The sequence below is a fragment of the Lissotriton vulgaris genome, chromosome 11, assembly GCF_964263255.1.
Source record: "Lissotriton vulgaris chromosome 11, aLisVul1.2, whole genome shotgun sequence".
In the NCBI taxonomy this organism is placed as follows: Eukaryota; Metazoa; Chordata; class Amphibia; order Caudata; family Salamandridae; genus Lissotriton; species Lissotriton vulgaris.
This window is the reverse complement of record NC_141699.1, coordinates 278,186,724-278,200,362: the sequence shown is the minus strand read 5'-3', so window position 1 is coordinate 278,200,362 and position 13,639 is coordinate 278,186,724. Positions and strand designations below refer to the sequence as shown.

At 41.0% G+C, this 13,639-nt stretch overlaps 1 protein-coding gene across 1 annotated transcript in view; it reads left to right on the top strand.

Annotated features, from left to right (window-relative positions):
• RASAL1 (RAS protein activator like 1) overlaps nt 1–13,639 on the top strand; it is an 871,242-nt gene that overhangs the window by 637,623 nt on the left and 219,980 nt on the right. Inside the window, exons 9-10 of the mRNA XM_086943242.1 lie at nt 5,268–5,385; nt 7,369–7,522. Coding sequence (XP_086799368.1) covers nt 5,268–5,385; nt 7,369–7,522 — 272 coding nt within the window. The remainder of the gene's footprint in view (nt 1–5,267; nt 5,386–7,368; nt 7,523–13,639) is intronic.

Sequence of the window (13,639 nt, the reverse complement as noted above, 5' to 3'; positions counted from 1 at the left end):
GTAAATACTTGTAAGATGCGAGTGGCTTTATATACCTTTATAATATTGGTCTCTTCACATGACTATTTGATGTACGTGTTTGTTTCGTCTCTATATGTCATTATGCCATATGTCGATATTTACATACAAGAGCATACACATTAAAGAGATATGTGTGCTATGCAAACACATAGGCATAAGATACATATATATGTGCAAACATGTAATTCACAGGAATGGGGGATACCCATTAATTATTCTCAGTAACTAATTGGAGTTACACATGAAAGCCTGTGAATTAGGAGACCGGTGTGACTCACTCCTCAGCAATCAATTAGCTATTGTTCTCTAAGCTGAAAGACTTTGTGAACCATCAAAACACAATCAATCTGCTTTGTTCTATTCTCGAAACTGCACCTCAGCTATGAATCGTAAACTTTCCACGCAATTAGTTGTCCTTTGTTAGCTCAACACTGCGAAGAATTAGCAGCCAAAGCCCATTCATGTGCAGACAAATATGTTTCAAAGTGGCAATTTCAAGGTCGAATACATTCTGCAACAAAACAACCTTACCCAAACAGAAGAGCTATATATGTTAACGCTTATGTAATGCAAAATCTATACACTGTGGATTACATCAATTTCATAAACATACCATCAATAGAATAAAAAAAGTAAATTAACAAATAATGAAATGATAAGCCATTTTATATTAATATAAACCGATGTTAACGTGTATATTCCTTTTACTTGGATTACAAAAAACTTCACTTCATCTGTCAGTTTGATGCCTTTAACGACCATTTTCATGTTTTGGGAAAAATGTATGTGTATGCCATATTATTCAAAACCAAACCCTCCTATATAAAATGGATTCTTGTGATTTATAACTAAGACTTGGCATGTTGTAGTTCTGGTGACATTAATACAGTACTTTATCTTTGGTCTCAGTTTCCCATAACTTGTCATCAGAATCCTATTTTTTTCATTTACAAGCAATATAAAAAGTGGGTCTTATCATGCCCGATCAGCATCAGGCGACATTTATACACCACATACCCTTCATCTGTTTCATTTATTGTCATGTCACCGGAGCCCCTTGAGACCATTATAGGACAATAATACGCAGTACATATTACACACCTACATTGTGTCTCTATATATAACTATGTCCCGGGATGTTGTGTTGGTCTCTTTATATTTTACGATGCGTGCCTGTGCATTTATGTTCCATAAATGCACGTGTGATGCATTTGCCTGGGTATACCTGCCTGGTGTTAGCATTTAGAACCTGGGTGAGTGTAACTGCGTGAAGTGTGAATGTGTTTGTATGCACTGATATCATTTTTAGAAGTTAACTTTTTAAGGTAATAATTTATTTACGTGATGGATGTCTATTTGAGCCTCTCTTCTTTTTGACCCTATCTACATTCGTGTTTGCACTTCTTATTCTGAGAGCTAGCTCTGTTTTTCATCCTGCCAATTGGTGACCCTGAACTGCCATGCAGTTTAAGAATAGGCCTGGGCAGTGAACTCCGCTGTGTTTGCGGAGTTTTCAGAGTTTTTTGCACTCCGCGCTCCACGGAGTTGGTGAGCACGAACAAGGAAAATCCACCTCCTGGCGAGATTTCCAAACGCGGGAGGTCAGATTTCTCAATGCGGGTGGTAGCAAATGGTCACAACCACTTGCGTTGAGAAACCTTTGTTCACGTTGAGAAAGCTGCCAATCCTGTAAAAAATCTTCTCTAGCAGCAAGAAGAGCAGTAGCACCCTCTTGCTCTGTGCATATCGCCTTGCGCTGTTTTTACAGCACAGGACAGACACCCGGTGCTGAAAATCAATCCGAACAGCATGACCAAACACACTCTGCTGTTTTGCGGAACTCCGCATAGCATGGCATCGTTTTTCGGTCAACTCGCAGAGTTTCATGTAGCGGAACTCCGCGAACTCCGCCCAGGCCTTTTTAAGAACAGAAGGCAGTATATGATCGTTTAGAAAACGCTTGCAGACCTGCTTTTTCATAAAGTACTTCGCTTTCTACCCAGCTTGGTCTGGGCTTTAGTTTATTATATGTCATCTTCTTCTGTCTTTTTGGTTTTTTCAGATCTTGGTGTTATTTTGTGTCTCCCTGTAGCACCATGAAGGACTGCTTGTTTGGTCTTGGAAATACACAACAATATATAACAAACCATCACATAAAATGCATACTGACTGATTTAAATCTGCATTAACTAAAGTCATTGCATCTTTTTCATAAAGAAAAGTGAAGTTTTTCCTGCACTAATCCCATATGTGATCTGAAAGGACTCTTTGAGTCAGGTGCTGAGATGTGACTCTAACTAAGGAGGAAGAACACAGCAAAGAAACTAGGTAGACGTTTGTATTGTGACCAAAGACTAATACATTTCCACTAGTACAGTATAGGTGTTGCCATGTATGATGCCTGCATAATGTTTTATGCATTTTGTTTTTGTCCAAAACATTTTTTCTTGTGTCGATGCTTAGTTGTATGTGTCATGTTTCAATTTGTCTGTCACTATATCTTGTACACATGCCCTAATTACGCATACTGTTTGTGGCTCCTTGCAAACATGTGAGCCTTCAGGCTGTTGTGTTGCATACGTCCAAACATACCTTGGCGATGCGTGCATCTAAGCATACATGTATGTGTCCTTGCTCATACAGACAATATATCTGCTTCTACATACCGGGAAGATGAATTTCTAAGTATTATAATGTTTAAAACACATTTAAGGACAATGAGAATGTCTTACAGAGTGGCACACACATACACACATACACACACCCACACACACACACACACACACACACATACATATATATATATATAATTTATACTTGTATTAAATATCTGTTATTTCATCCCTGTTGTGTCTTTACATATTTACATATACGTTCAAGATGTCTTAATTTGGGCATGTGGGCTTGATGTGTGTGTTAGGCATAATGGTATGGTAATTACTTTGTATATACGTAGCTGCATGACTTGTGGGTCTACTCATAGATAGAAAATGTGTTTTCATACACGTTTTTCTTATGTTTGCACATAAATGAGTTATGTTTATACAAAGCTTATTAAATGTGTCTATACAAACTAGTGAGACCGCCTCTCCACAAGGCCATTACGGACACTCTTTCCAGTGCTTGAACTTTGGGGCCTATTAGGGTGGCGGGCGGACTAAATCCGCACCGGCAATTAGGATGCCACTGCCACTGTGGCATCCCCATCCACATCATTGTGGCGGTGGTGCACACAGCACCACCCGCCACAATGCTGTGGCCCCTACATGTGCCCCCAAGCCCCCCAACATCCTGGAGGCCCGCAACGGGCCCCCAACAGCATGATCTGCATGCCTTTGCAGCCACGGAAAGGCTGATCCCCGCATGCATAGTAATATGGATGGTGGTGTCTAACAGACACTGCCACCATATTTAAAGCTTTCCCGCCTGGTCGACTCATCGACCGGGCGGAAAAGCGGTGGACGGTCTTCCTGTCCGCCACGGTACCCCCGCCAACGTAATCAGGCGGGGGGTAAATTTCATACAGGCGGTGGATAATGGCAGGTGGATTGTCACCACCATACGAGCAGTGGCGATCGGCCCGCCATTATAATAGACCCCTTTGTTTGATAGCTTATTTCATTCGTAGTGTTGTATGAAGATGATGATGAAGAGGAATTTATAAGCACAAACTGTCGCCCTTAAAGGTACTACAGGACTGAGATCCTTAATGGAAGAACCAAATGCAGGAAGGATTAGACAGATCTAGGAAAAGCAGTCTTGATACTTTTCCAAAAGGAAAGAAGGTTGTTGATGAGAAGGAGAGAGAGTGAGAAAGAGAGCTCCATGAAGGAACAGCACCAGGAGCAGACTGGTATGAGGGACAGCAAGAAGCCTCTGTGAAGCTGAGCGGAGAGTACAAGATGGTGAAAAGTGTGAGGATTTGATATGAAGGCAACGGGGGCCCAAGTTTGTGGATAGTTCAGGGAAGCAGACAAAGAGACTTGAAAGCAATGAACCCAGGAATGGGAAGCAAACGAAGAAAGGGCAAGAACAAAGAGATGGAAGCAGCCTTGGGGAAGTTAAACATCAATTGAATAGCAGCATGTTGAATGCGAAGTAGCCGGATGAGGTCATAGACGGAAGACTGAGTTAAGAGAATTGCAGTAGTCAGGTCTCAAAGTATGACAGCTCGAACAAGTGTCTTTGTGTCAGATAAAAGGAAGAAAAGGAATGATCTTGCATAAAAAATGCAAATAGAGAAAATGTAATGACGAGATTTTGTTGAACTGAGATATTAGCAAGAGGTTGTGACTGAAACAGAAACCAAGGTTCTTGCACAGAGGTTGATGGTAGGCCCACATCAACCATCCGCTAGTTGAAGTGGGAGAAAGAAAAACGCTGACCGATGATCAAGATTTCAGTTTTGTTGGTGTTGAATTTGAATGAATTCTGATTCATCCAGGAGACGACGGTTATGAGGCGCTTTTGATAGTTGATATGACTGGAAGGGAAAGATATGCGGAGACATGGTTGAATGTGTATGTCATGCACATATGTCATGAAAGAGAACATGCATGAGAGACTGAGAAGGGCAGGTGGAGAAACATACATATTGAAAAGTGTGGGGCTGAACAAGGAGCACTCTTGGTCTCTGGATCTGGCATCAGTGAGTGGACCTGAGGAGGGTAGTTGTCGGCTTGCGAGCAGTCCTTAAGGTAATCAGTAAACCAAGCACGGGCATCCCCCTAAATGCCGCATTGGAAATGGTGGTACAGCAGAATGTGGTGGTTTGCAGTGTTTAGCGCTACTGACATATCCAGTAGGACAAAGGTGTCTCAGTTGCCTTGATCTGTCAGCAAGAGGATATCATCCATGATAAGTAGTAGGGCACATTCAATGCTGTGAGCTGACCTGTGGTAGTCTTGTTTTGCTTCCATTCAACTCATTAAACCCACATGACATCAGTGGTTTGTAGGTGAAAGGTTCAGGGCTGGAAAGGTGGTCACCATAAGGCAAACTGTTAAAATGACCAACCAAATATACATACTAGGATGGTCTATGTCCATGTAAACCTGTTTGCTCACCACCTATCCATAAGTCAGTGACTGCCTATACAAACATTTTTGATAACCAACGAAATGCTCACACCTGTGGGATCTGTGCCAATAAATACCACCATGATGATCATGTGTATATAACTGTGAGTCTGTCTATGAAAACCTGTATTATGATGTTTATGCAAATCTATCTTCTTTCTGTTCCAGTGGAAAGCTGGGAGCCCTGAGGCTGAAGGTCCGTCTAGCAGAAGACCGGATCCTGCCATCCATGTATTATCAGCCGCTGATCGAACTGTTGGTGGAGTCTATTCTGTACCCACCAGAGGTGAGTCCTGGTGTGACAGCTTTTACAGTATTTGCTATCTTTGATTAGTTCAACTCCTACCACCATGCTGCTGTTCCTTCCTCACCCTGTAAGTAGGAGTTAGAAATACAGATCCCTACCACCCTGGAAGAGAATGATATGTTATGTGAATGTGATATAGCCAGCTCTTTCCATTTGAATAGCAGCATGGGTTGTGCGTATGGCTGGGACAAAGGTCTCTGGGTAACATGGACACAGCCCCTGGGAAAGGTAACAGAACCGGCTCTAAGCACTTGAAGGATGATGTGGAACCGAGCCAGGGCTTAGTCTAAGAGGAAAGGGCAGCACGCCTTGCCATGGTGGGAGGGAGCTGGGGTTGAGTGAAAGGGAAGGACACTGATCTCTGTGAAAGTAGGGTATGACTTTCTTTGAGTGCTCAACATATGGACAGTGACATCAATCAAGCTGGGAAACATATGTAAGAATATATGAGAGATGTAGGACAGCATCTCACACAGTGGGTCACAACTATACATTGACTGAATAATGACCTGTTCAGGGATAGAATGGGATCAGTTCTGAATGTATGAGGGTTAGAGACAATTATTCCATTGGTGAGACAACGCCGATGTTAAGTATATGAGGTATGAAGGGCAATATCTCTTGCTGTGGGATAGACCCAACTTTGAGTGTATGAGGGATGAAGATTAACCTCTTGTGGGCCAGAATAAAGGCAGTTCTGAGTGTATGAAAGAATGAGACCGCTTTTTCCAAAGAGAGACAAAAGCAGCTCTGAGTGTATGAGGGATGGAAACTGATATCTGCCAAAGCAGAGCCAAGGCAACTGAATGCACGAGGAGACCACATTTTACAAGGAATAGAATAGAACTGGGTTTGAGTCAGTGCACAAGCAATTGAGACCAATGTCTGATGAGGTGGGACAAAACCTGCTTTAAATATGCGAGAGAAGCAGACCTACATTTATTGTGGTGGGATATTACTAGCTCTAAATATGTAAGGGACGAAGTCCACCTCTCCAAAAGTGGAACAGAAGCAAGTCTTTGGGTATCAAGGTGGGAACAGAGCTGTGTCAAGGTTGGGCCGAGCCAGCTCTGAGTGCACCTGAGATTGTGGCCAACATCCTAAAGGGTGGGAATGAACCGGCTCGGTGTGTTTGAGGGATGGGAACCAATTTCTGCCAGCGTGAGACATAACAAGTTCCAGTGTATGGAACGGAGCACAAGGTCTACATGAGTGAACAGCTCTGTATGCATAAAGGATGGAGACTAACTTCTGCTTGTCATATATTTTACCTTATGTGTCTATTATCCCATCCCACACACACACCACCATGGTATACATTTGCTCAATTACTTAAGTCATATAAGTATTGAAATAGATGATGCATTTATTTTCGTTATTGCACCACAATGTGCATTTATTGTGTGTTTTCATAGTATGATTCTAGCAGTCATATGGATAGATGGTGCCAGTGAGAAAGCAGACTAGCTTTAGGTTTTCACATGGACTTGTAATAGGATGCTAACATTATTTCTCTCACCAAACATCATGAGGAGTGTTTTTCTCAAAATAAACACTTTAAATGGTATATGATAGCTTGTGACATCCCTCTCCGAGAGAGGAATCGAGGAAATGAAATTCCTGGCAGCAGACCTGGGGTGGTACTGAACAGGTGTCAGTGTATGAAGAATAGAAACTGACCTCTTTGAAGGTGGTTCAGAATCTGTGAGGGAAGAAATTGTCCACTGTTATGGTGAAATAGAGGGATCATGGGAGTTTAGCAATATAGAGACAGGCCCTTATCTCAGCGGTAGAAAGATTCAGGTTTAAAGTGATAGGCTTGTCTCCTATCTCAATGTGTGAGAGTTTCAATTTTGGGAGGAGGAGTAGAGGGGTACCAACTCCCAGTGTTGGATAGCACAACCTTTGAATCCTCTCTCGGATGGTATCTTATTCTATTCTGTTCTCTCTTGCTTTACCCAGGATGAAGACATCACACCTCTGACCATGCTGGAGGAGGTCAGCTCGGTGGAAAGCCGTCAAGAGATCGCCATGAAGCTGGTGAAAATCTTCCTGGGCCAGGGTCTAGCTGTTCCATTTCTGGACTATCTCAACATGAGCGAAGTGACCAAAACAGGTAGGCTCAATCTCCCACTCACCCGCTAACTCTCGCTCTACAGTAACAAAGGTTGGTAAACCATAGTGTAACACCCACTCTAAATTGTTTACAGATCAGTGAGGGCATACATGTGACTGTCACTGTGATAAACACATTGTTGATTCTTCATGTAGTGTAAGTTACAAAGGAAAACTAGGAAGAAGGATGCTTAGGACTAGGTGCACAGGGGGTAGCGTCAAAATGACAGAATTCAGGTTGGATAGAAAAACAATGGGATTTTATGAGTCACAAACATTATAGTAATTAACAACCTTCCATTAGTTTCATTAGCAGTGGGCACCTGTCTTTTTTCTCTTAAAGCACAAGGGTTTTCATTGAAGAGCTATATCAGCTCTTGCTGTCGGAATTTTGTCAAAAGGGAGACGACGGCCTTTTTAAAAAAAAATTCTTTTAGAGTTTTATATAGCACGAACCAGACCCGAGACACCGGGTATCAGAGCACTTTCCATGAGCACCAGTTTCGTTACATGAGGACACATTCATTTTTTGTTAGGCACTGGGAGATTAAGTGATTTGTACAGAATCACGGGATGTTGAGCTTCGTTCCCGAGACTCAAACCTGGTTCCCCAGCTTCGAGATCGACCGCTCTAGCCGCAAGGCTACATCCTCTCCCAGTTGTTCCCTTGTTGTATTCTACATATCACCTCGGTTTTTGAAGTACCAGCGACCCCAGATCCAGAAAGAACAGTAACTCTGGATCAAAAGATAACATTGGGGAGGATCATTAGGTCATATCCCAATGACCTTGTAATTTTCCTGCTTCCCAAGGGACCAAAGATGGGGAACAACATACTGTTGGAGAGGAATGCAGCTTTGCAGCCATAAGAGATCTAAATCCTACTTGTTTACCATCGACCACCTGGGCCTCATCTATAGCCATGATCATAGCAGCTCTACGCTGAAACATCTCACTTACTTACTCCGGCATTTTAACTAAGCCAGTCTGCCCTAAAGGCCCCTTTCACCACCTGGAATGCTAGCTAAGAGGCATGACTTGCTCAGCAGGATATTGGGTGAGAGATTCCCAGACCAAATTTGTTGAATTTGATGAACCCCAGCTCATTTGAGTGATGATGGTGGCAGGTTAATCGAATCAGTGGAAGAAGTGTCTCAGGATTCCTTGACTGTTGTGACAGTGAGGGAAAGTAGGAATGGACTTTAAGTGGCTACTTTTCATATTTTGGCATGAATATTAAACATCCAGAAGTGGTCCACAGGGACCATGTTGGATGGATAAACAGGAGCCACTACTGCCATCACAGTAAAAGAATAATGGACCTTTCTAATGTGAACCTCCCAGAGACATTTCTCAAGTGTTGCAGAAAATGTACTGCTAAATATATATGTTATATGTGGAGATTGATGAGATATATTAGTCTTTACTAAAAAAACCTGTGCACTTTTAAATCCCACCTTAACACAGGATCATTGAAATCTAGATTCTCAACTATTCCACTGCAGATCTTTTTTCCTAGGGCAGGAACCCTGGAATTGGCAGAAGGACCAATGGCCACTACTAGCCGTGATTCAGAAGCAGCCCATTTAAAGACCCACACACATACGTGGGAGCGTGTGGAAACTACAGTGAGGCAGGGATATTTTATTTGCCATTCGACGTGCATGGAAGAAAGGTTATTTTAAGAGGAGGGAGAGGAAAATTGGATAAAAACACATCAACATGTTTGTCTAAAGAAAATTGCAATCCCACTCCGAAGTAACCAGATTAGTGTCTTTATGATATACCATAGTCCTTTCCACCTTGATTATGCTAATCCAGAAGCACGCACTGCTTACTCCCTAAGAGAAAAAAGGGGGGGTGCTACCCCATAACAGCAGAAAATATACAACAATGTGGTTTGGGATTGTTTATCTGCCCCCATACAAAACACACACACACACACAAGCGTTAAAGTAAACTACCAGCAATGGTGCAAAGTAGTGATGCTCCTGACAGACAAAATGAAGTTCAATAGGTGAAAAGCTTTGCAAACTAATCCTACAAGACCTTCTCCATTGGCTTTCAAGCTAGCAGCTTAGTCTTCATGTCTAACACAGGCAGTCCAAAGACGAGAACAACATTGTGAGGACAGACAATGAAGCTACTTCACAATTTCAGTGTAGTGGCCAAGGACAGCGTAACATGAACACTGTTGACCACTGAAACTCCCATCACAAGAAGGGACCTCCATCCGAGGTTCCCTCAATAACTGTAGATTACGCTTGCCTGTTTATAAGAATCTGGCAGATGATATAAATGAACAGAACCTCAAGTTCCTGTTCATAAAAGGATGTGGTGTAATGGTCAGAGCTGCCAACTTTGGACCTGGGATACCAGGTTTGAGTCTCGACGTTGGCTCAACATCCTGTAATTCTGGGCAAATTACTCAATTTCTCCATGCCTACCAAAAAATGAATGTATCCTTGCATAACGTAACTAGTGCTCATGTAAAGCGCTCCAATAAATTCAAGTCGAGTTTGCGCTATATAAAACTGCAACAAAAAAACAACTCCCTTGTAAATGATTGCGAGTGCCCAGTTTCCAGAGTGGTGACAGAGTGAACCATAGGCTCCTACATCATAAAAGATAGTGTTTCCTTGAACAATGAGATAACAAGGAGCTCTGGCATCATTAAAAGAGCACTTCCTTGAAAAATTAGAGTTGAAGGTTCCTTGACAAAGTAAAAGAGAGTGTTCTCTTGCAGAATGAGAGAACAAGCATCCCTGGGATGGGACAGGAAAGCACTCCCTTGAAGTAGGAGAGAACCAGAGGCCACTGACATCGTCAAAGAGAGCACTACCTTGAAGAATGGCTTAACGAGGGTTCCATGCATTCTTAAACTGAGTGCTCCATAGAAGAATGAGAGGGTTCCATGTTAAAATATAGGTAGTATAAATATAGATGACAAAAATATAGATGTGAAAATATCGATAACAAAAATATTGACTTCCTATACATAAACAGGTAAGTACAATAATATCCACACAAAAAATATCGATGTAAAAAATATAGAAGTAAAAAATATCGACTTAAAAAAATTACATAACTTAAATAAAATTAATTAAATAATATTAATATTATTAACAAAATAATTAAGTGTAATATATATTTTAACTAATTATAACGAATAAACGTAATTTAATAAATATAAACAAGAAAGTGTACATATACATATATTTACTTAAATACATTTTATTAACTATTATCTTTATTTAATTTATACACTTTTTAAATTATATAAAATAAAATAAACACATATATAAATAATGTAAAATTAAATAAAATATTCTATATTTAATTAACACATTAAACTATTAAAAAAAGAATAAAACATACATTTAGTAAACAAAATAAACAAAATAGTGCTGAAAATGTTGGATAGCGAGGGGGTAAAAATTACTATTCCCGCTCCAGTGAGTGCAACAGTAGGGAAAGCGCTGGATAGCAGAGGGGTAAAAAATTACCAGTCCCACTCCAGCGAGTGCAACAGTAGGGAGAGCGCTGGATAGCGGAGGGGTTAAAATGACTATTTCCACTCCAGTGAGTACAACAGTAGGGAAAGCGCTGGATGGCGTAGGGGTAAAAATGACTATTCCCACTCCAGTTAGTGCAACTGTAGGGAGAGCGCTGGATAGCGTAGGGGTAAAAATGACTGATCCCATTCCAGTGAGTGCAACAGTAGGGAAAGTGTTGGATAGCGTAGGGGTAAAAGTGACTATTCCCACTCCAGTGAGTGCAACAGTAGGGAAAGCGTTGGATAGCGGAGGGGTAAAAATGACTATTCCCACTCCAGTAGTTGCAACAGTAGGGAAAGCGCTGCATAGCGTAGGGGTAAACATTTCTATTCCCACTCCAGTGAGGGTAACAGTAGGGAAAGCGTTGAATAGGGGAGGGGTATAAATTACTATTCCCACTCCAGTGAGTGCAACAGTAGGGAAAGCGTCGGATAGGGGAGGAGTAAAAATTAACATTCCCACTCAAGTGAGTGCAACAGTAGGAAAAGGGCTCGATAGCCGAGGCGTAAAAATTACTATTCCCACTCCAGTGAGTGCAACAGTAAGGAAAGCGCTGAATCCCACAACTATAAAAAACAAAACCCTCAAAATTTTTATTACATTTAATTTCCAATATTAACATAAATAATTTATACATTAAAATATTTTATTATTAACAAAGATAATAAAAAATCATTACACATTGATTAACAGTATAATATACACCTAAAATTAATTACACAATTAAAATGAATAATTACTAATTAACTAATTAATTATTGGAAATTAATGTACAAATATTTATTAATTAATCAATACAAAATTAATTACTTACCACTTTTCACACCATTTACAGGTATAAACACCACAACACACACCTAAAATTATTTACACACTTACAATTACTAATTAATTAATGGAAATTAATTTTAAAATATTTAATAATTAACCAATAAAAAATTAATTACTTACCACCCTTCACATCATTTACCCAGATAAACACCACAGCACACACCTAAAATTAAACAATCAACATAATTAATTATTAATTGATTAATTGAAATTAATTAACAACTAATTATTAAACTATTAATTCATCAATTAACACATTAATTATTCAATAAAATGTATATAATTAGATTACTTCCCACCCTATTCCCCTATAAACCTACAACCCGTTATGGAACTAAAATCGCAAAATTCAACAACAACAAATTAATTAACTACTATAAATTATTATTTAAATCTATATACGTAAATTACTTCCCACCCTATTCCCCTATCAACCCTCAGCCTTCTACGGAACTAAAATTAAACTTAAACTAAATTAAGAACTAGTAACATTTTAAAACATATAATAAAATGAGGAACAATTCTCATTAAAAACACTAAAATACATAACCTTATTATTAATTCGATTTTTGTCAACTATATTTTTGTAAACGATATTTAAGACGTCGATGTTTTTGAATCGATATTACTTACCTGTCAGTCAATATTCTTGTCCACAATATTTTTGTTGTCGATATTTCTTCCCCAAGATATTTTTGAGGGGTTATTTACGTCCCTCGATATTTATATGTCGATATTCCTGCTCTGCACCGAATGAGAGAACCAGGGTTCCATGCATTCTTAAACAGAGCACTCCATTGAAGAATGGGAGAACCAGGATGCCATGCACCCTTGACCTGAGCGCTCCATTGAAGAATGGGAGAACCAGGATGCCGTGCATCCTTGAACAATGCGCTCTGTTGAAGAATGGGAGAACCGGGATCCCGTGCACCCTTGAACAGAGCGCTCCATTGAAGAATGGAGAACCAGTGTGCCGTGCAACCATGAACAGAGCGCTCCATTGAAGAATGAGAGAACCAGTGTGCCGTGCACCCTTGAACAGAGCGCTCCATTGAGGAATGGGAGAACCAGGGTGCCGTGCACCCTTAAACACAGCACTCTGTCAGAGCGCTCCATTGAAGAATGTGAGAACCAGGGTGCATGCACCCTTGAACAGAGTGCTCAATTGAAGAATGGGAGAACCAGGGTACCATGCACCATTGAACACCGTGCTCCATTGAGAAATGGGAGAACCTGAGTGCCGTGCATTTTGAAACTGAGCGCTCCATTGAAGAATGAGAGAACCAGGGTCCCATCCATCCTTAAACAGAGCGCTCCATTGAGGAATGAGAGAACCAAGGTGCCATGCACCCTTGAACTGAGTGCTCCGTTGAAGAATGGGAGAACCAGGATGCCGTGAATCCTTGAACAGAGAGCTCTGATGAAGAATGGGAGAACCAGGGTGCCGTGCACCCTTGAACAGGGCGCTCCATTGATGAATGGAGAACCAGTGTGACGTGCAACCATAAACAGAGCGCTCCATTGAAGAATGAGAGAACCAGTGTGCCGTGCACCCTTGAACAGAGCGCTCCATTGAGGAATGGGAGAACCAGGGTGCCGTGCACCCTTAAACACAGCACACTGTCACAGCGCTCCATTGAAGAATGGGAGAACCAGGGTGCCATGCACCCTTGAACAGAGTGCTCCATTGAAGAATGGGAGAACCAGGGTGCCATGCACCCTTGAACACA